The sequence below is a fragment of the Didymosphaeria variabile genome, assembly GCF_027946475.1.
Source record: "Didymosphaeria variabile strain IMI 356815 chromosome Unknown scaffold_6, whole genome shotgun sequence".
NCBI classification, from domain to species: domain Eukaryota; kingdom Fungi; phylum Ascomycota; class Dothideomycetes; order Pleosporales; family Didymosphaeriaceae; genus Didymosphaeria; species Didymosphaeria variabile.
Genome location: NW_026611625.1, coordinates 1,310,902 through 1,332,827, shown reverse-complemented (window position 1 = coordinate 1,332,827; position 21,926 = coordinate 1,310,902). Strand labels below are relative to the sequence as shown.

General features: G+C 52.5%; 7 protein-coding genes and 1 non-coding gene across 8 annotated transcripts; 1 reads left to right on the top strand and 7 right to left on the bottom strand.

Annotated features, from left to right (window-relative positions):
• Positions 1 to 2,212: 2,212 nt before the first annotated feature.
• N0V89_008344 (uncharacterized protein) lies at positions 2,213 to 3,157 on the bottom strand (the record flags this gene model as incomplete). The annotated part of the gene is made up of 1 exon (XM_056217100.1): positions 2,213 to 3,157. The coding sequence occupies one exon, from the start codon at positions 3,155 to 3,157 to the stop codon at positions 2,213 to 2,215; it is 945 nt and encodes a 314-aa protein (XP_056068656.1).
• Positions 3,158 to 5,532: 2,375 nt separating this feature from the next.
• N0V89_008343 (uncharacterized protein) lies at positions 5,533 to 6,372 on the bottom strand (the record flags this gene model as incomplete). The annotated part of the gene is made up of 1 exon (XM_056217099.1): positions 5,533 to 6,372. The coding sequence occupies one exon, from the start codon at positions 6,370 to 6,372 to the stop codon at positions 5,533 to 5,535; it is 840 nt and encodes a 279-aa protein (XP_056068655.1).
• Positions 6,373 to 7,012: 640 nt separating this feature from the next.
• Positions 7,013 to 9,855, bottom strand: N0V89_008342 (uncharacterized protein; the record flags this gene model as incomplete). Its single annotated transcript, XM_056217098.1, has 8 exons — positions 7,013 to 7,139; positions 7,190 to 8,386; positions 8,444 to 8,724; positions 8,772 to 9,226; positions 9,274 to 9,326; positions 9,378 to 9,400; positions 9,446 to 9,595; positions 9,643 to 9,855. 8 exons carry the CDS (start codon positions 9,853 to 9,855, stop codon positions 7,013 to 7,015), a joined length of 2,499 nt encoding a protein of 832 aa, XP_056068654.1.
• Positions 9,856 to 10,679: 824 nt separating this feature from the next.
• RPT5 (26S proteasome regulatory subunit 6A) lies at positions 10,680 to 12,247 on the bottom strand (the record flags this gene model as incomplete). Its single annotated transcript, XM_056217097.1, has 4 exons — positions 10,680 to 10,715; positions 10,769 to 11,388; positions 11,444 to 11,859; positions 11,934 to 12,247. The coding sequence occupies 4 exons, from the start codon at positions 12,245 to 12,247 to the stop codon at positions 10,680 to 10,682; spliced, it is 1,386 nt and encodes a 461-aa protein (XP_056068653.1).
• Positions 12,248 to 12,921: 674 nt separating this feature from the next.
• N0V89_008340 (uncharacterized protein) lies at positions 12,922 to 17,385 on the bottom strand (the record flags this gene model as incomplete). Its single annotated transcript, XM_056217096.1, has 3 exons — positions 12,922 to 13,409; positions 13,482 to 16,967; positions 17,025 to 17,385. 3 exons carry the CDS (start codon positions 17,383 to 17,385, stop codon positions 12,922 to 12,924), a joined length of 4,335 nt encoding a protein of 1,444 aa, XP_056068652.1.
• Positions 17,386 to 17,595: 210 nt separating this feature from the next.
• N0V89_008339 (uncharacterized protein) lies at positions 17,596 to 18,274 on the top strand (the record flags this gene model as incomplete). The annotated part of the gene is made up of 3 exons (XM_056217095.1): positions 17,596 to 17,667; positions 17,725 to 17,741; positions 17,794 to 18,274. 3 exons carry the CDS (start codon positions 17,596 to 17,598, stop codon positions 18,272 to 18,274), a joined length of 570 nt encoding a protein of 189 aa, XP_056068651.1.
• A 225-nt stretch (positions 18,275 to 18,499) lies between these two features.
• On the bottom strand, positions 18,500 to 20,104 carry N0V89_008338 (uncharacterized protein; the record flags this gene model as incomplete). Its single annotated transcript, XM_056217094.1, has 4 exons — positions 18,500 to 19,162; positions 19,467 to 19,526; positions 19,587 to 19,599; positions 19,878 to 20,104. The coding sequence occupies 4 exons, from the start codon at positions 20,102 to 20,104 to the stop codon at positions 18,500 to 18,502; spliced, it is 963 nt and encodes a 320-aa protein (XP_056068650.1).
• A 931-nt stretch (positions 20,105 to 21,035) lies between these two features.
• N0V89_008337 lies at positions 21,036 to 21,117 on the bottom strand. The gene has a single exon. It is a non-coding gene; the product is annotated as a tRNA-Arg (tRNA).
• Positions 21,118 to 21,926: the final 809 nt, after the last annotated feature.

Here is a 21,926-nt window from a genome sequence, read left to right as displayed (position 1 = left end):
CGCCCGGCCGTCGTCCTCTGCTGCGACACCGCACGCACTCAGCTCGACGTTGTGAGATCTCCTGGACTATTTGTACCTCACAACGGGTATTGCTCATGTCCTCGAGCCTCCAACGAAAGCACCAGGTAACACTTAGCGCCCTGCATTAATGTCAAACAAGCATACATCGGCGTGGCTTCCGACCTGCAAGCCTTTCCCTTGCAGCTGCAGCCAGCACCCTCGAGGCATACGCAGCCCGCTCGGCGTGGGTGGTGGTGCATCCATCTCTACACTCTAGCCTCTACACTTGCTGCATTAGGACCGGACGTCAGTCCTCGTGTAGACCACAGCATTAGCCAAGGGAGTATCGCATCGAGCTGCAAACAGCGTATATACCGACGGCTATGCACATTCGCGACTCTTGGAGCGCTGCCACCAGTGCTGGCTTCTATCGTCCGGCCGCCCTCTGTGTGAGGGTATCCCAGTACATCAGCCGTTCCCCGAAATTGAATGGCGGCCCACAGAGAACGGTTCGGTCGACGCTCCACGCACGGCTAACAATACGATGCAAATTTACACTCCCTTCAAAATGTTGAAGTCATCGAAATTGGGTTGTGCTGACGAAAGCCATCGAGACCAGGCTGTGGGTTGGCGTTGCGACTCGGGTTGCCTGACCTTCCCGTACCCGCGCGATGGAAGACGAAATGATGATCTGCCCCGGAGCAGCAATTTGCTCCCGATCCGCACCGCCTCAAACCCACTGGCTGGATACGGCAGCCTGCACGCGTCGCGCCTGTTCGCGTGGTGGTCTGTGGTAAACAAAGCCCACGCGACGCTGACAAGCCCTGCCTTTGTACGGGTGCTGCAGCCACGAGCTTCATGAAGCGAACCCCTTCCGTATCACTTCGTAGATTTACGTCACTATGAAAACGAGAAGGCTGAGGCGAGCCCGCTGCTCGAATCTGCACATGTCGTTTGTTTGTTTGGCAACAGAGATACTAATTTAGACATCAACTATCGATAGCTTAGCTTACCAGCGCAGCAACGCGCACTCTCCAGCAAACCTCATCAGCCTCACCATTCACGACTCTCCGGCTTACGTTTCACGTTGATGTGGGTAAGCTGAACAATCCAACCTGGAAGGATTGTACTCGTATCCATACAGCCTGGTCGAGTGGTGCGATCCATCAACAAAAGAAACATTTTTTTTGCACTCGCCCGACTATGGTTTCCCTGTCGTTGCAGGTTGAGAGCGAAGTGGGCTTTAACAGACTTGGCTTGCACTAGCGGCGCGATAAGTCGCGAGATTGGCGTCGAGGAGGGGCACGCATGCGGCTGTCAGCTGCCAGATGTCTTTTAATGTTGGGTCCACTGTGTTGAATCTTACGTCCCATCAGTTGTGGGTACCCCTGCTTCGAATTTGGTTCATTTCGACTTCAGTGGGCTGTCGGTGGACTACAACTTGATTCGCTCTGCTTCCACGGAATCGTTCATTGCCTACTACCCCGTGGCTTTGCTCTATCTACTGACCTCGTACCCTACTCAGAGATTCGTGAATGCAAACTAGTGACTCCATCATTTGGTCCCAAATGACTATCAAATAGATGTACGTGGTAATACAGTGAAATGACAGTACAACACTCCTGCATCTATCTTGTGTCCCTCTTCCCTCAGCTTGATAGTGACCTTGATCTACTTGACCATATCCTCATTGATATACGTCATTTTGTTCCGTAACTCCTGTAAATATGTAAATCATACACGTAGTATTACGCCGCATTTTGTGGTAATATCGAACACAATTATTTGCAGTAGGTGGGAACGCAATTGACGCAGAAGAATGTAAGTGATACGTCCCGATTCAAGGCTCCTGACTTACCTGGGACAGAAGAAGCAAAAGAATCTGAAGGAGTAAATTCCCAAAGGAAAGCATGGGGAGAAACAATACACCGGTAACATTTCGCCACGAACTTCGACCGCGGTAGTTTGGTTCCCTGAAGATCCCACCGACCTGCCAATTGCCCCGATGCCAGAAAAACTCTTATTCAATGCTCAAGTTTCCTACTTCCTGCTCTTGGTCAAGCTATCGGACGAAAGACGTCTGATTCATAGATGGAGGCTATTCGTCTACGAGTATGCCTGGCTCAAGATATGGATGCCGGACGGTCTCTGGCATTTTGGATATAGAATATGGTTTCTGAATTTCCGACTTCGTTGAACCATCGACTTATCATCAAAGCGCGTTTAGCGCGTCCACCCACTTCGTCGACCATGCCGTAAACTCATCGTCTGTGCCCGTCCAATTCTGCTTTACCAGACCAGCAGCACTCTTCGCCTCCCCAGAACACTTGTCGAGCATGGCCTTTGCTTCGTCTTCGTCGAGATCGTAGAACGCGCTCGCTAGATCATCGACCTGCTCCGGTATTGACCTCAGCAACTTCATGAGCTCTTCCAGCGTGGCCATATGGTCCTTCTGCGCCTCACCATTCGTTGGTCCCGTCGCCGCAGAGCCCGGGTAAATCTTCAGTCTCCTCTTGATCAAGGCTTGGTATAGCACGCCGACCATCTTGAGCTTCTTCACACTTTTATCCAACACCTCCTTCAACTCCTTGTCCCCCTTCCCAAGCTTGTTTGCCGCACCAAAAATCTCGTCCTCACTCTCGAAGCCCCCATCACTACCCTCAGCTTCGTCCTCATCCTCGTCCACATCGTCGCCCCACTCCTTCAACTCCTCCACCGCATCCAGCAGCACACTCCTCCATTCCTCCGCTTTGCGCACCACCAAGCCGGCAATTCCCCCATCACAAAGTTTAATGAGCGCATCGCATGCCTCCCACACAACGCCCGTGGCCGCAAGCACATCCTGCCTCTCACTCTCCGTGGGCCCCTCGTCCTTTGCCTTCCCCTTCGCTGTCTCAAGCGCCTGCCTCCTCTCCGCTAGCCTCTTCACACACCCGACCACCTCCCCCCAAGCCACCAACAACCTCCTCACCTGCGCCCTGACTTCCCCTGCATCATCGCCCCCATCCCTCCCTCCGCAACCGCGGCGCCCACCAGTCCTGTCAACGGGCCCGAAGTCACATCCCCGATTTTCGTTATTATAGCCGAGGGCGTGAGCGGCGGCGTGAGGAGGAGTAGCGAGAGCGTCGTCGTGTGCGATTTGAGCAGCGTGGTGCATGCTTTGAGGGCTTGGAGGGGGTTTGGGGCGGCGGAATGGAGGTGTCAATGGTGGAGGTGGGAGAGAGGGAGGTCTGAAAGTGTGTAAGGAGGGTGAGGGTTGTGGAGGTGAGGTCGAGGAGTGTGCGGAGGGAGGCGGGTTTTGGTGCCATAGCGTCGTGCGACAGAGGTAGGAAAAGACTGATCTTTGCAATATCCTAAAATACTCAAAAGTTGAGGCTGTGATTAGGAGGAAGCTCAAAGGGCGTATATGGTTAGTGGTGTAACAAGCAGTCAAAAATGTTGGCGGGGCTCCGGTTGATCTTATCGATAAGCCGCCTGCCAGCCTACATTGTCACTGATTGTGAAGCAGCGGCCAACCAAAAACTGAATCCGTTCTCGCGCCAACGTGAGACACGGCCATGGAGTATTCGGTCGTATTCTTAATCACGTACTATAGTGTAAGCCCTGGAGTTACCCTACGCTACGTGTATAGCTAGTCTCAATTTTGATAAGAGAAGTCGATTTGGGGAGGGATTGACGCGGGTCGTGTCGGCCACTGTGATAGCAAAAAACTTCTCCCGAAGTGCCTGGCGTGATTGGTCCGCGTTGTTTTGTTTCCAGGTAGTGTTGGCTTTCCAAAACAGGCCACCCGCTAAAAGGAAAGAATAAAGTGTAGTGGTATTGTTCTGGGGGTGCTCCAAGGGTACCAGTGTGGGTAGCCGAGTTGGTTATAGCTAAACCAACTCGGCCATCTCACCGACGATCATGTGACATTTTGGCGTTTAGAAATATATGTACTGCTTTCTATTATACTGTGATTGAGGATGTAGTGTCGTACCGAGCTCGACCAGGTTGTCGCGCTCAGAGTGGGTGGAACATGAGTCACGAATCACAGTGGTCGACATAAAGGCTCAACTTCCTTAGTGCCAGATTGTCAGCTCCCTATATCGAGACGTTGGACAATCGGCTGCAAGCTTAGTAGCTAATAGGATAGCCTAGGGTAGCTCGCTCTATAATGCGTGTTCAAAGTTATAACCTAACATTATATGGCCGTATCTCATGTTGGCGCAAGAGCCGATTCAAATTTTAGTGTCGGCCCTGTGAATGAAAACTCTTCTCAATGATTAGGGTCTGCCGTCTCTGCTGGGTATACTTGCTGTTTGGACACTCTTCACTACGTTAAGACGATTCTGCAAGCACAGTGACCGACACAAAAACCGAACTTCTCAGCCCGATCTCGCCGGATTAAACTCTCCTATTAAAATTGAGGCTAGCTATACGCATATGATAATCATATAGCGTAGGGTGACTCACGCTATAGTACGTATTTGGAGCTGCGACCTGATACTGTATGGCCGTCTCTCATGGCGGGGTGAGAACCTATTCAGTTTTTACTGTCGGCCGTTGTGAAGAAAGACAGTTGGAGAACGACGGGATAGAACAAAGCAAATTCTCGAGTTGAAGAGTCAGACTGTTTAATGTACAGAGGGTGCTCACCTCCGCTCTTGACGACTTTGCATGAGGACGGAGTCTACATGCAGGTGATAGCAACGGCCCTTAAAAAGTCTTTTGATGCAGCGACGTACTTGTACCATCAGGCATGCGGTTCGACGTTTGCCTGCCTATCATAGATTCAGCATACATGGTGCGACCTGCTCCAGCCACGGCTAATGCTCCAATGTTATCCGACACAATCCGGGTTCTTCCCTTCCATCTCTTCAAATTCCTTGGGGTTTTCGAAGTAGATCCGCCTTCGCTATCCGAGCACCAGAGTCTATCACTGTAGGATTGTGGTCTGGATGCTTGAACCAATACAACAGCTGTTCGAGATTTCGTATTCGCTCTAGCAAGTCACTCTATAGGATCTGAAAGAGAGCCCGGAATACTGATCCGTTGCGACAGTAGTTCGGGGGTAGCAATCTGCTCCGCATCTTGACATTTTGGAGTAGTATTCCAGTCCAGTAATTTCTCCTGAGCATAACGCTCGAACTCAGCGTAGTGTTCGACTCTGCGGTCCCAACTGGTATGATTGGTGGAACGCACATACTGTCTGGTGGACCCCGGCCGTTTTACCAGAAGCGAGATCTGGAACAAAGGGCGGATATCTAACCTGCCATAAGGTTCGCCAAATTGCATACTACATGCTCTCACATCGTCTTTTAGGTCAATGCCATTGTTCCCGCGGATCCCAAAGTCGCCATCTTTCTTCAGCGGAACCACTTCCCGTCTTCTGACCGACTGTACTTTTAAGGCGCCCATGTTCCCTGCAAACAGATCCAGCTGACCTGAGACTGGCTCAAGACGAACCCCCGGAGTTGGCCACTGAGACATCCTTGTTGGAAGTCCATATCGGATCGGATTGTGCGCTAATAGAAGGCTATGCACCCACCACCCTTAGAAGATACCAGGAAACATCTTCCACCTCACCTCCCTCTTATATCCCTCCCACTCCTCCGGATACCTCTCCGCGAGGTACTTCTCCTTCGTCGGCGTCGCATTACCTGTCAAATTACTCCAGTAGAACGCCCCCGTGAACAAAGCATACAATGGTCCGCCAGCCGCAAACCCATACGCCGCCCCATACACCACATTAGCCGCATAATTGGGATGCCTCACCAAGCCAAGCAGCCCTCCCCTATACAGTCTTCCCTTGTTCTCCTTCTTACTCTTAAAACTCGCGCGCCCAAGTTCGCTCACAAGCTCCGTCACCGCAGCAAGCAAATGCACCGCAGCGCCTGCATACAAAAACTCTGGACGCCATAAAGGGTTTGACGCTGCGGAGGTAAAGACCAGGGCTGAAAGGGACTCGTATATCGCGGGTACCATGACGCCGAAGAAAGCGAAGGGGACGGTGATGAGCTCGTTGCAATAGCCCCAGATCCAGACGTTTTGCTTGAGGATGAGGGTGGCGGTCATTCCGAGGAAGATGGTGGAGATTTGGGGTTGCGCGCCCATGATTGGTAGGTCAAGTACGCCGTGGGTAGGTGGGCGCGGTATCTGGAACCGCGAGAGGGGATGTGCAGTAATGACCAAGTGTTGGAGCGGTAGGGAAATGATTCTGCCCATTCCCAGGAGCAGCGGGCCAGCGAGGGACCGGTTGTAATTGCCGCGCTGGATGCCCAGGGCAGGAGCCTTTTCTGGTTGCTTTTCGGCCATCGTAGGGGTGTTGAGAACCTTCCTAGGGGTGAGAGGAGGTTCGTATCGTTCAAAGCGGGAAACGAGGGGTGGTTGCATTATATGTTCCGTCGGGCGTATACATAGTGCTTATGCGGCTTGGGGTTTGGCTCGACCAATGGGGGCCGGAAGTGTCCGGGGCCATACCGCATTGAGTAGGGTCTTAGGGGCCACATTGTGCACCATCTTACCACAAGATAGCACGACGTCCTGCCAAAGTCAAACGATGAATCATGTATGAGCTAGATACGAATAATGCGCGAGAATGAAGCTGCAGAGACCGAAGGTATGAGCCAGACTTCTGGCGGTAACTTGCGAGTGAGCACCGACGATACGATATTACATTAGCATTTCAGAGACTCATTGCAGACTGAATTACCCTAAGGTACATCAGCCTAGAGGGCACCTACCAAACAATCGGTGAATAGCTGACTTTACATGTAAGAGAGTGAGAAAGAGTCTGGAACCTTCCTTAAGTCACAGAATCAATTTCGCGTCTTTTGGACACGTCCGGGTATCCATACTCGCTTCTATATCGCTTTCCGCTTTTGAAGTTTAGACGTCAGAAGTATGTCGAAACAAGCCCCATTCTTGGCGTGATATGGGATAGAACGAAAGAAAATTGAGTAAACAGAAGAAGAAAAAACAGATAACGTTTGGTATCATCAACAGTGCCACCCACCCACTAAGCTACGCATCCCTACCTGAGCGCCGGCGCACCAATAGTAAGCTCGCCCATAGAGCTCTTCCTGAGATTGAGCTTCACGTCTTCACGCTTTAAACTCGTTTCCTTAGTACATATCCATGTCGAGGCGTACATATTCACCCTGTGCCAGTTAGCCCTCGACCTCCACACACTCAGAAGGGGTAAACTCACCGATCAATACACGCTCCGGGTACCCTAACCGCCACCCTCTTGCAACTGAATCCACACTCCTCAAATGTCCTCAAATACCACGGCTCCAGTCCCGCACTCCTCAGCATAACCCTCCCCTTCACCTTCAATGCTCGATTCAAAGCGCGGATCTGTTTCACCGCCTGATTGCCCGTCGGCGGGAACCAATCCATGCTGTCCATTACAACGACAATGGTCAGGGTTCCGGGCCGCATGCGCGCAATAACCTCGCTGATCTCATCGGTGTGGATGCGTAGACCATTGAAGGCGGAGGGGCGGGAGAGCTTGACGTGTGATTTTGGGGAGAGGTAGGTGGGGTGCGAAGAGGGGGTGTAGTGGCCGAGCAGGGTGAGGAGGTAGTAGTGGTTTGAGGTAGATAGCAGTGTGGTTGTAACGACTGGCTCGAAGGTGTTCAAGACGTATTCGTAGATAGCATTTCCGCTACTTGTGCGCTCCGCGGTAGCGGTGTCGAACTCGGCGGCGTTCTTCTTGAAGTCTGCTTCGATGACGGCACGTTGCGCTGGTGGAACACCAAGCGCTTTCCAGAGCCACTTCTCGTTGGAGAAGACGGTCCAGCTGAGTAACTTCGAATGGATAAGGCCTTTGAGGCTGCGGTTCCAGATCTCGCGTTGCTCGTTGAGGGTTTGTGCTGCGCAGAGTTTCTGCACGTCGGCGGTAAGGCCGAGGATGCGGAAGAGCCAGCCGCAGAGTGCGATGGCGTTGCCTGAGCCGCCGGAGTGGTAGAGACCTTTGCTGGACTCCTTTTCGAAGACGCTGGGGCCGGCCTTGAGCCAGTACTGGAAGGCGTTGGAGCTCATGTGCGGGCTGAGCTTCTTGATGAGAATGTCCCTGAAGTCGACGTGCTTGCCCTCGCCGAAGAGCTTCCACACATCGGCGTACGGCAGCGCAGTGAAAGCGGCAACCTTGAGCTCAAGCAGATGGTTCTGCGTAGGGTTCAGATCGACGGCGTGGACACGACGAGGGGCATCAAGGCAGAAGGAGAGAATATTGTCACCTGCGGATGTGATTGCGAGAACGACATCGTCGGGAGTTACCTTGAGAAGTCGCGCGTCGGCTCGGTCATCCTCCCAAGTGAAAGCGTAGATGTAGGAATCGTTGAAACGGGTGTGCTTGGGAAGCGTCTCATCGTAGTGGATTCGCCAGTGGTGGTTCTGGTACCTGTACGCTAGTCAGCATCCTTAAGGCGACAAGTCAAATTAAGAAAGGTGTCTTTACCATGTGGCGGGAAGCGGAAGGCTGGACTGTAGGTTTACGATGGCGGATTCGTAGGCTTTTGATCGGACTTCTACATCCGTGGGTACATGCCCAGTTTGTAGATCAAGAGCGGACAGATAAGGTGATTCAGTTGCAGCGGCGTCAATTTCAGCGAGCTTCGTGGTCGAGGAACCGCTGTCCTTTGAGCACCCAACCCAGATGTAATATGGCATTCTGACGCCGAAGAAGTGATTACGGGCATTGATGCTGAGGACAGTACCGAAACGATATTCGATGTAGTCCTACAATCAATCAGCACCAGTCACATCCGTTCAGAAGTTGTACTCACACGACGGGCAGCCTCCAAGTTCACACGGTCAATCTCGAACCACGTCCTCCAGAAGACCCTGGAAATCCACATGCAGTGCCTGTTAATGGCCCCACCAGTGTAATTCCTCCTGTTAAACTCAACCCTGCTCTGGACATAGAAGTCGACGACACCAACAATGCCGTTGGGGCTCAGGAGCGAGGAGATGGAGTCAATGACAGGGTAGAACTCGGGGATCATAGAGAGGGCATAGCTCATGGTCACGAGCTCAGCACCACCGGCGTCAGCGTTCTCGTCGAGATCTCGAACTATCTGACCTTGCGAGATCATCTCCTTGCGCTGGTGTGCTTGCGGTTCGTGCTCGTGGAGACGGAAGGTGCGGGCGTCCTGGCATACGACCTTGACGTTCTTCCATCCGAGGCGGGTGAAGCGCTTGCGGGCCATTTCGCAGAGACTGGGAGAGAGATCGACGACGTCTGCGGAGTGTCAGCAAGACCTGATAGAATGAAGAAGTTTACCGTACAGACTGAGCGGAAGAACTCGGGAACAGAAACGAATTTGCCCATCTGTTCGACACTGCACGACGTCAGTCCGGTCCGAGCTATCCAGTGGCCCTTTTCTGCTCACTTATGGCCGGTTCCTCCCCCAATCTGTGGTGGTTAGTGCTGAAGAAAGCCCGCCAGCGATGTACTCACGTCGACCCAGACTGGTCTCTGTGAGATCAGTCCAGCTTCACAGCGGTGCTTCAACTGCGCTGCTACCAAACCCAGCATGTCCTCGCGTCCTTTGAGAAGGCGTGTGCGCGTAGCATCGTACACGTCGGCTTGCGCCTTGTAGAAGCTTTCCTACGTGTTGTGAGCCACGATTACATGTTGATGATAGAGCCACATACCAAAGCATCCTGTTGGTCTCCGTGCTTGTCCCCAGTGTGTGGCTTCAAGAAGCACGCGTAGGCGAACTTCAAGTACGCCTGGAAGGTACTCGACTCGCCCTTGGGCTTGAAAGCAACGGCAAAGGTGGCGAGCACAAAGATGCTCAGCACGCCAACTGCCAGGACCACCAGGTTGAAGGGGTCCTTGGGGAGAAAGGTTGAAAGGCCGAGCATGGCTGCGGCTCAAAGAAGTTCAGCAAAGAGCCAGAAGAGCGGGCGAAGAACGGACAGACGCGTAGCCAGAAAAGAGACGAAAGCGACACGCGGAAGCATTTGTTATATGGGAAGACGTCGACCAATTCCGAGCAGCGTTCCGACTTCGGTTCGTCATTCTGCCCCCCACCTGATGCTAGGCCTCGCGCATACAGGTAGACGAATGGTGCCCCTCGTCGAGGCCGTGTCTCAGCCAATTGAACGAGGCACATGCGGCGCTGGGCTGGAAGCAGTGCTGTTGGAGGCGAGGACGAGCGTTTCCGGATCGCTTTCAGCGGCTATGCAGGGCCCAAGGGACCGAGAGTTTCGCAAGAATCCATTGCTGCGTAGAGGGCAGACGAGCGCTTGGGCCTATCACGAGGCATTGCTTTTGCCCGTGGTAAGCTGAGGCTGGTGTTGAGGTCCGGGGGATGCGTTCGGGACGAGTTCGTTGTCTGGGCGGCGGCCAATCAGCGGCGGCGTAGCCACGGCGTGCGAGAATGACCCAACGGCAATGCAGGGTCTACATCAGATAAGGAGCGGGTCGTGACCTGCATAGAGCCTTGCAGCCAAACCGTGGGAGCCATGTCGCGCAACCCAGCGTGCTGATCGGCTCGAGCCTTCGACCACCGCAGGCCAACGTCGGCATGGGCAAGGGGGGCGTGTCGTGAGGCTATTGGGCACTGTTGCACCTGAGGGCATCTCCGACAAACCTCCACCAATGATGACATGGTCGTGATTGATTTCTACCTAATAGTACATATCGCGCCCGCACTGGCAACGAGCTGTCCACCCACTCTGCCCCGCTACGCGTAGAAATTGACCGTGTCCTTCTTCTTGGCCTGGAGACGGTTAGCCGTGGTGCCGAGTGCGGGGTGCGAGTGCTTCGGCTTACCTGTACTTCTGCTATGGCGTCGACGTAGTGCTCGTGGCTGATCTTCTGCTGTCCTGATCGGAGCGCAATCATACCTGCCTCGACGCACACGGCCTTGAGCTGCGCACCGCCGAACTCGTCGGTACTGCGGGCCAGCTCCGGCCAGTTGACGCCATCGTCCACCGTCATTTTCCGTGAATGGATGCGCAGGATCTGAGCGCGCGCCTCCTCGTTCGGCAGAGGGAACTCGATCTTCCTGTCCAGACGACCCGATCGGAGCAAGGCAGGATCTAGCACATCGACACGGTTCGTAGCTGCGAGCACCTTGACACGATCGTCGGATGCGAACCCGTCAAGCTGGTTCAGCAACTCCAACATGGTTCGCTGCACTTCACGATCTCCAGATTTCTCCGAATCGAATCGCTTCGTACCCACTGCGTCAAGCTCGTCGATGAAAATGATTGAAGGTGCCTTCTCCTTGGCAAGCGCAAAGCAGTCGCGGACAAGCTTCGCACCATCGCCTATGAACATCTGTACGAGCTGCGGACCGGCGAGCTTGAGGAAAGTGGCATCTGTTTGCGCTGCGCAAGCACGGGCGAGTAGCGTCTTGCCAGTACCGGGAGGTCCGTACATAAGCGCACCTAGAGAGTGTCAACGTTGCGCCCTCTGGTGGTGTAAAAAGATGAAAATACATACCCTTGGGTGCCTTGATGCCAATCTTCTTGAAACGCTCAGCCTCCTTCATGGGCCACACGACAGCCTCAACGAGCTCCTCGATCTGCTTGTCTAGACCGCCGACATCTGTGTACTTCTCCGTAGGCTTCTCGTCGACCTCCATAGCCTTCACTCTGCTGTCGTACTCGGCTGGTAGAGTGTCCAGCACGAGGTACGAATCCTTGTTCACCCCGATCAGATCACCGGGTTTCAACTTCTCGTGATCGACCAGACCGATCAGTGGGAGGAAGATGGTTTGCCGTGTTGACGTCTTGATGACTGCCGACTTGCCCACACGGGTGGCGTCCAAGTCGATATTTGCACCCTCTTCTGCCGCCTCCGCTGTCACATCGAGGTCTAATATCTCGACTACGTTTCCGACAAGGTACGGAAGTTGCCTGGAGACAGTCAGCCATGTCTACTACAGTGGTTTCATGTGCAAGCGGCAAAGCCCTCGCGGAACCAAATGTACCTGTTGTTCTCGATCTTATCCAAGTTGTCCTTGATCTTCTCGTTCATGGAAGCCTTCTCGTGTGACAACCTCTGGAACTCGCTCTTCATTATTCGCATGTCGTTCTCCAGCAACCGCTTCCGCGCGACAATGTCTCGTGTGGCCAGGTTGAGGATCTCATCGTCCAGCACTTCCTCGTCAGGCTCCGTGTCCTTCATGTCTGCATCACCATCGGCCTTCTTTCCATCCTTGCCTTCATCGCCATCCTTCTTCTCGTCTTTCTTCTCTTCCTTCTGCTCACGCTCGAGGTCATCGAGATCCTCTAGTGTTGACATGGTGGCGGTGTGCGGTGGAGATCAGATGCGGGGTGAATGATAGTCGGGATATGGCGACAGCTATGGGGGCTTTGAAGAGAGGACTGCGGGGGTCAGTCGCAGGTGCGGGGTGTGAATGCGGTGTTGATGCTGAGCTCGGAGGCAGCTACTAGATTACGAAGTGAAGCTGCCGGGATTCTTAGTAAACAAGCGGTCTTGGCGGGGTGCGGTTGCCTCCGTTCTCGACAGCCAATCGGCACAGGCCGCCTCCGATGCGACGCACATCAAGTCGCAGTCCTGCTGAAGTGATAAAATGTGCGGTATATTGGGCTGGGACGCGCTTATTGTGAGAGCAGAAATATCGGAAGTTAGACACGCGTGCCGAAGAGAAACAACTATCCGCGATAGGGGGAGCGTGCAATGGTACCGTATCGCCTTATATTTGTTGTGTAGTTGAGCTTCAAGTCTGCCATGGAGAAAGGCACATTTGTGCCGGTGAACATACATGATACAGATCGGGACGGCTCGCGTAGTGCAGATATCTAACACGCTTTTTGCGCTCTTTCATACTGGTATCTATACACCCAAAAATTGAACCTTACATATGCACACTCCTCAGCCCCCGCCTAATCCAAATCCATGTGCTCTTCCTTAATACGGACGCGCTTGGGCAGATGATTGAGTGCAGAGCCACCCTACGACTCCGCACCCTCACCGTCCACAGCCTCGTCCTCATCCACAAACCCCGCCTCATCCTTGATAACCACATTCTCCTCCCTATCGGCATCCTCTTCATCTTCCTTTTCCATGCTTACGTCCCCGTTAGCAGTTGGTAGTTCACCGCCTCCAGCCTTAAGCGCTTCTATCTTCGCCTTCGTCATCTCAAAAACATATTGTCCCAAATGCTCGACCCCCTGCATGACCGCTTCTTGTCCTTCTTCGACCTTATCCTCAACCCCTCTTGAGAAAGAAGGCTCGAACATCTCATTCGTCACCAGGCTTAGCTGGGTAGACCGGGAAAGCAGGATGTCGAACGCGGGCTTGAGCTCGAAGCAGGAGGAGAAAACAGATGCGCGGCCCAGAATGTACAGGCCAAGACGGGCGCGGGAGAGGGCGACGGTGAGGCGCCGGATGTCGCGGAGGTAGCCTATTGAGCGGGTGCGGACGAGGGAGAGTATGACATCTGTTTCCCTTGCGTTAGTTATCCATTCCTATCTGTACTTTCGCCCCGAGGGGTAGGGAAGGGAACACTTACAATCATTTTGCTCACCCTGGTACTTATCCACCGTCGCCACAATCCTCGGCAACCCAAACAGTCTATTTCCCTTACACCTATGACCCAAAACATCCTTAATCAGCGCCCTCTGCCCCCCGTACGTTGTAAGAATCGAGATTTTCTGCGCTGGGTAGCCCAGTAAACGCATATACATGAACAGCGCGACAGCGTACTCTGCTTCGCCTAGGTTCTGGATAAAATGCGGCGTCGGTTCGCTCTCGCCCTTCCCTTTGTAGTCGGGGACATCGATAAATTGGTAGTCGTACCTAAACCCTGGATTCGCGGTCGTGAATTCCGGAGTCGTAAGAACGGAAGGCAAGTTCCCGAGATTCGGGTACCGCCACTTATATAATTCTGCGATCGCTGGTCGCGCGCGGCCCTGCTGGTCGAGCATAATAGTCGGCACGCCCAGCCGCACGAGACGCAGGAACATCGATTGCTCGAGGTTGGCATACTGTCTGAACGCGAGATTCTGAATGATGGGGGAGTTCTGCAAGTGGTCACCGACGAGAACGACGCGCTGAAGGGGAAGCTCGTTATTCTGTGGGTTTTGTAGCGCGAGCGGGATGAAGTTTTCGATCTCGGTGACTTGAGCTGCTTCTTCCATGATGACGTTGTCATAGTGGAAGCCTAGCGATGAGATTTCTTGTCTACGCATTGCGGCATGTGTTGAAGTCATCGCGATGATGCGTGCCTCCTTCACTAAGAGGTAGTTCGCTTTATCTCGCGGGTTGCGTAGGATCTCGAACGGACGTATGTCCTCGAGCTCAGTGAAGATCTTCTCGACATGGCGGTAGCAGCCTTGTGCGATGTCGACGATCTGCTCGCGGTCTGCTCCAGGAGGAAATAGAGGCTGCGGGGCACTGCTGAAGTACTCTTTGAATGGGAACTCAGCAATAATCTGCTCGACACTGCAATCCGGGGATGAAACATGATCCCAGTATTGCGTCCAAGCTGGCTTCACATACACCAGATTGAAGTAATCTGCAGTCTCGCACGAACTACTATGAGCCCCAGGTGCATTGAAGTTCTTCGCCAGGCGATCTACTTCAGCCAGGTAGTATGCTCCTCTCTCGAGGAAAGACTCTACGCGACCATGCTTGCTGTAGCTTGCCTCCGTCTCGAGCTCCTCCTCTCCATGTCCCAGACGGAGGAGGTGACGCTCATCGATGTCGAGCGCCACAATCTTCTGGAAAAGCTGATTGAGTGCTTGATTACTGTGTGCGACGAGCAACGTCCGCTGGCCCGGGAAGTTGTGGTATATATTAGAGATAATTTGGGTGGCCACGTCCGTCTTGCCGGTACCCGGTGGGCCGACCACAACGGTCAGACCTGGCTGTGTGCCCGAAGTGATTGCATCAATTTGAGCAGGGGTGAACCTGACGCTGTTCAGCTTTGGTGCATCTGCAGGGTAAGGGCCCATATTCGGCGGCTTGTATGTCGAGACGTGCAGAGACGCATCTTCCTGCACAGGCTGTGCAACCTCGCTTTGGTCGCGTCGACGCTTCTTCGAAGTCCGCATAGTTGCCGGTTCGGGTTCAGCTGATGCGGGGAACTGGACGATGTATGGAGGCCCAAAGGAGGATTGTGCGCTTTCATGTGGCTCAACTGATTTGCCGGGCCAGGATTCGATCAGGTGCTGCCAGTCGAGGAAGGTATCACGAAAGTCTATCGAATGCAGGCGTGTAGACAAGCGTCTGTAGGATGCAGATGCAGGGTCGCCATAGCCTAGGAAGACTTCTTGAAGCCATGAGGGTGCAGGAATATCCGAGAGCGTAAGGCGGCGAATGGATTCAAGGATAGGGCGGAAGTTGTTCTCTCGTCCGCGGCGACGCGCGACAAGGTTGATCTGCTCATAGATGTTGGGCCTTCCTTGTGCAACGCGGTCCATGTCCTCCTGATACTGTCTTGCGTCGATGTTGACGATCAATCTCCGCGTACGGACTCGGCGGAAGCCATCATCATTGGCGTTCTCGCGTAGAGGACGCCCATTTTCATCTTGTATTTGTACCACCTGAGCGCATCTTAGTTTGTGGATGCCTTGGTGATCCCCGGTCTGCCGATTGTTGCCGTTACGCATTGGCTGATCTTCCGGTCCTTCGGCCGCAAGCAGAAAAACAACGTCGTCTGGTCTCAATGATTCCCACTCTTTACGCACGGGGTGTTGTAGACGGCTGACATCGAGTATGATCTCAGCACGTACGTAAGCAGGATGTTGCTCACCCACTTTTGAAGGTGCTACATCCACGATCCCCGGATTCGAGATGGGTATGGACATCCGAGAGAAGCCGCCAAACTTCGTGGTGACCCCTTTGCCGCGAGGCTGAACCCGCTTGATAATGTCCTCCATATCTTTTCTGATACCGTAGAAAGATTCCGCTCGGTACAATATGAACGATCTCCACAGAAAATCGCCCATTGTGAGATATTGTAGGTTGAGCTTGGGTATAGCCAATGGTCGTGATCCGTCATACGCTTCGTTCCTAAGGAAGGTGGTCTCAAACAACACGTCTTCTGTTGGTAAACTTGACAAGTCGCGCACGACGTCTTTGAATGTAGATCTGTACTCCACAAGAGACAGTAACGTCTCGGTGAAGAACGGTCGATCAAGGACCAGGAAAGTCGATTTGGGATAGTCTGTTCGCAAACCCATCAACGAGCATACCTGCACGAGCTCAGTGTCTTCCAATGTCCGAACGTGACCCTGGAGTTCGTCTCGGTTGCCCAAGCTTCCGTAGTTGGCCAACGTCAGGAGCTGGAGTTTCTCTGGGAAAGTCGCGGTCGCGACTCGCTGCAGTTTCGCAAGCACGTCATAGTGTTCCTGGTCATACTCCAATTTCGATAGCTGTCTTCCCGTCTGGTCCTCAATAGGAAAGTGCGTGAAATGGCACAGCAAGTTGAAAAGGTCCCGGAACAAACCATTGTCCTCATCCGTGTACATGGGCGATAACCGAATTGCCGGAAGCAGATTCAGGTCCCGTAGCAGCGTGTTAACATATCTCCTAGTAGGCAGCTGACTTTGCAGGTCCGTGAGCAGCTCCATGAACCGCTCGCAGTAGGCCAGATTATCCTGAATCTCCTGTCTCGTGGTACTGTTGTATAGGCGATCCAGAAAGTCCAGAATCAATGTATACAGCCATGACCGCTCGAAGCGTAGCCTAGCCTGTAGCGCCTCGTCGGCGGCGTCAAATCGTTTGTGTGCCGCACGCCATGCCTTCCGCAGCATCTGGTGGTGCTCAAACTGGCTTTCCCTCGCTGCATCCGAGTGCAGGTTATGCCATGTCGATATGTTGACCAAAGGCGCGCATTCTTTCCGTACTAACCCGCTGTCTAGCGATTGAAACGCACCAATAACGAACGATATCAACTGTGTCCGGATCTTTATAGGCTGTGAACGATCCACGCTCATGGAAAGTATGCGACGGAAGAACGACGAGTACTCGGCGGGTTTGCCTGTGAAATGTTCTGAACCTTTTGTTAGCACAGCTCTTGTCGCATGATCCGCCAAAGAAGCACACTCACCCCACGACGGCAGATTCTCCCTCCTCTTGACATTGATCATGAGCGCCACCAGTAGGGCGTGGTAATTCGATGCATCATCGCTAAACGCAGGCCAGAGATATCGCTCCAATAGCTGCAGGTTCTCGAGCACAAGAAGTGACGAGTATGCGAAGTCGACCGTTTCCAGCTCGTCCCACAGCTCTTGCTTGATCACTTCGGGGCGCGCTTTCGGCGGCTTCTTCGCGGTGAGCCAGTTCTTCCGAGCGACCTGCGCGAAGTGGTTCTCGCCATGGAGGTCTGCGATGGTAGGCCGGGCGTGCGAATCGAGCGCGGGTGCCGTTGCGGCACCGCTTTCGGCAGCTTCCTTCTTGATATCGGCCATAATACCTCTTTATCTTACTATACTATCGGCCGTCGGGTCGAGAGAGCGCAAGGATTCGCGGGCGCGCGCATTGTTGTCGCATGCGCTCTCGTCGCGCCAAGCAAGAAATAAGTGATGCGCAGAGGTCGCACGGACCAACCCGCCGCCATTGGAACTCATGTCGCTGCAATTGAATGACTGCGAAGCTCTTCCCCACCTCACCACGCCACCATGTCGTCCACAATTGGAGAGACCATCGGCCAGCCCGTAGTCCCGGATAAGATACCCACCGGAGAGTATCCTGTAAGTAATTGGCGCCTCTGACGCCGACAATGGAGGATTATAGCTAACCGTGTGCAGCTCATCGACAATGACCCGTACGCCCCCAATGCCTGCGAAGATAGCTAGAAGTACTAATGGACTGCAAAGACACTTTTCCCGCGTCATAAGATACACCCGCCCGTCCGACTGGCTCGCCGGTGCCGCCGTCGGCGCCCTCTCACCCGGCCTCATGCTCTATTGGGAGCGTGTCTCTCCCTCGTTCGTAGGCAAAGGCGGCTTCGCTCCCGTCATGCGCATGTCGTGCGCGGTCGGTCTCACGGGCGCCTTCCTCTTCGCTTACACCCGCACAACCTCCCGTTTCTACGGCTCCCGCGAGAACCGCCGCGAGGTCGACCTGGATATGCGCGAGATGGTGGACAAGGTCAAGAAGGGCGAGCCGCTGTACGGAAAGAGCGAGCTCACCGAATACATGCAAGGCGTCGCGCACCGGAACTCGCGGTACACGGGTGTCTTCAGCCATGTTATTCCGTGGCCTAACTTTGTGAACCACCCATACCACGGCGTGGATACGGCGAAGTACTACCGACAGGCGGAGATGGAGCTGGAGCAGGAGAAGCAGAGGTCGTAGAAGAAAAGGAAAGGCAAATGATTCCTTTGAAGTTCTCGCAATGGCAGCTGTACATAAAGTAAGGGCCAAGACAGGTGTATCAACATTTCTTTCGTCTCGCGTTTCCTCTTTCCCAAGCTATATACATCCACGCACCCTATGCATACTCACCCCGAAGCCAACTTCCCAAGCACTGTCTGCTTCCCGAAATGCAACATCTTAAACCGACTAACCCAATCATCCCGATTAACATATCCCCCCACAAATCCTCCTCTTCCCCGTAAAACTACTTCTCCCATGCAATACCCTCCAATTATCGAAAACAAGTACCGTCCCCGGCTTCAGCTGCTCCCAATACTCATTCTGTTTTCTTTTGAGAATAGCGTCGAATTTGCGGGCTGCGGCGTACCACGTGCCGACCTCGGACAAGGGGAGTTCGATACTGGAACGGTCCGCCACATTCCAGCGGACGCGGAGGAGGGCTCCGGTTTCGACATCGTGTTCGAGGACGGGAAAGCCCCGATATGGTTGGATGGATATGCCGTCGTTGCCGGAAGCGTGTGCGTGAACATTCACCGTGGCCAGCACATCATAAGCCTCTTTATCTTCCTTCAGCAGATCCTCTGCGGCTTTGAACCCATCTACCAACAGTGACGCGCCGCCCTCGCCGTCGGTGTGGCTCAGGAGGTGGAAGGCCTGCAGGCCTGCTGGGTCGGTGAAATATGTGTTATCCGTGTGTGCGCCCAGCGCGATGTTAGTGTACGCCGTGTCCGCCTTCGCAAGGTCGGCGGTGAAGTCGTAGAAGCCGCCGTAGTGGGTTTCACGAATGAAGGCGATGCGTTTGAGGAGGGCTTCCGTGGCCCTGGGCGTGGGGTGCACGTCGGTGATGTAGCAGAAGCCGAAGCGGGCCTTCTCGACGTGTTAACTTTCTAGGACTTCGAGAAAGGGAGAGCAAAGTTACAATTTTGTGAAGCACGTGCAGTATCATGTCGTCGTCGGTTTTTGGGTGTTCGCCGGCGCGAAAACCTCGTCCAGGCATCCGCCAAGTATTTTGCGGCTTGTTGTCCGCTATTTCGTTACCCCAGAGCTCGATACTGTGTTTGAGTTAGTTTGTGGGAACATGAAACGATAAGATTGGGTGAAAGGGGTCACAGGTAAGGGGATTGGTCGCACCTTGGAGGATGCCCTTGGCGAACGGTTGCTCTTTTCCTACTGTCTGCTCCAGCTTCTCTGAGAAAGTCTTTGTCATAGCGGCTGTGGTGGCCGTCGCTCCCTATAGGTAATTAGCCGTCAGTAAGAGACACCTCAATGCTGGAAGCGTCTTACAAGTGACGTCCGTATATGTCCTGAACTCAGCACATGTTCTAATAGATATATCTTCTGGGATCTATGGTCTACTTAGCGAAAGCAAATATAGGCCGCAATGGAAGCATACCGAAAATGTATCGAGGAGCCTCTGTTTCGTTGCCTCGTGCACGCAACTGCTGCACTGACAATTATCCCTGCCCCCTTCAGTACAAACACGCAAACCTGCGCCAACACGAGTACCCACCTCAGCCATATATTCGGTCTTTGCATGATTAGCTGCCCTGTGTTTCAGGTGAGATTCGGGAAAGGCACTTACACCTTCTGCGATCCCACGCGGAAGTAGTCATTCTCGAGCTTGACCTCATCTATTGGTGGAGGAGGCAAGTTCCAGTGCTTGGTGACTGACCATGGACCGCCCTCTAGCAATAATCGTGTTGACCTTAAGCGTTTTCTCAAGTGTTTAACCTGCGAGTGCAGCGCTTCGAGGTCCTTCGCATCCCGCAAGACCTCATCAGCAAGTTGCCGGAGCCGAAGATAGTACATGTTGGTCAGTTCGGAAGCCGATTGAGAAGTTGGTTCGGTTTGAGGAGGAGAAATTTCGACGTTATCCACAACTGGAGTGCTTTCGGATGACGCATGCTGTGCTGGTGACGAAGAGGCTGAAGAGTTGAACCAGAAGTAACGAGGGAAAGCTCGAAGACCAGATGCTGAAGAGCGTAAGAATGAAGGTAGACAGCGCGGACTGCCTAGGCTAAAACACAGGTTAGTTATCGCGATGAAGTCACAAGTTTCTTGAGCAGTATTCTATCATGTGTTACTTCAAGGTATAGCATACAAATGCAGACACCTTGGCTCATGGCTGCGTTATCTCGGCCAAGGTCTGCGAATGTCCCATGATTTGGAGTGCCACGCAATAGGATACAGAAACTGGGCGTCCAGAAATTTGTAATGCTCCGTTGTCCACCATTCGTTGGCTGAAGGGGCGAGAATATGGGGTATCTCGTGACATACCGTGTATCTGCACGCGTGCAAAGGAGCGCCCCGAAGGAGCTCATGGCGAAAGCTTGCACACGTGATAGTGGCAATGTCAATGGGAAATCGGATGTATAATGTGATACACAACGATGAAGAATATTTCGTAAGCATAGAGCGTCAAATTGTGGATGGTTGGGTGACGGTTCATGTTCCTAAAGGTCGGGACTAGAGCTCGGCTATCGGTATGATCCTTGCACGCCGCGGCTTGTGCGCGACACAAAGGCCAGTGTGGACGACGGTCGTCAAAATGCATGTCAATCCCCAATAAATTGATAAACAACCCTTACAAAATTCGGCGTCGAAATAATATATCAAAAGAATCCTTGAAGTTGTAGATCAAGATGATCAGCTGCCATATTGTTTAGATCTACCCGCTCGCAGAAATCGCAGAAATCGCCAACTTCCGAACAGACGACGGCCCGACCCAAAAAAAATCTATCGATCGGGACGGGACTCGAACCCGCAATCTTTGCCATGCTCCTTTACCGGAAAGCAACGCCTTACCATTAGGCCACCCGACCGCTAAAGTGCGCGGTGCAAAGTAGCTTCGAGATGAAACTGAAACATTTGAGACATATATAAGCCTACGTTTTACATCTAAAGTCATGTCTTACATTCGAAGTCATACCTGTCTTACATCTGAAGTCGTTTCCGCTTAGAAAGCTCGAGGAAAGCGATATGGGGCGGCTTATAAACTCGGGCCTAATTAGGTCGAGGACCTAGCGTAACCCTAAAAGTTAGGCTATAGTAGGCTCTTACTATATCTTAGTACCTACTTTTAATACCCTCTACTAAGTAAATACTATATATAAGCTCTTCTATATAAATCTATAGCTTTATATAATTATAAAGAACTAAAAAAGAATAAAATCTAATAAAAAATAGTTACTATATAAGATATTATATTAGGGCCTATACTTAGATCTAAAGAATTTATTTCTATAAGAGAGTAGATATATTAAATAGAATAAACTCTAGAAGATAACTACTCTTTAGAAGTAAGTATAGTTTAACCTACTACTACTAAAGAAGTAACTATACTTAATAGAATTATAATACTATAGTTAAATATTTAAGCTTTAGTTATAATAAGTTAGTAACCTTAACTACTCTTACTAACTATACTCTAATTTAGACCCTTATTAGATTCTATATAGTAATAGCTATTACTTATCTAATTTAGACCTATATATTAGGATCCAGGATCTAATATAGGAAGAAAGCTACTTATAATAAAAGGCGGCCACGGCCCTACTAAAGAATTAGGTAATATTCTATAGTGTTCTATACGCTGAGCCTTAGAACACTAGGACCACGTAATAGAAAGATT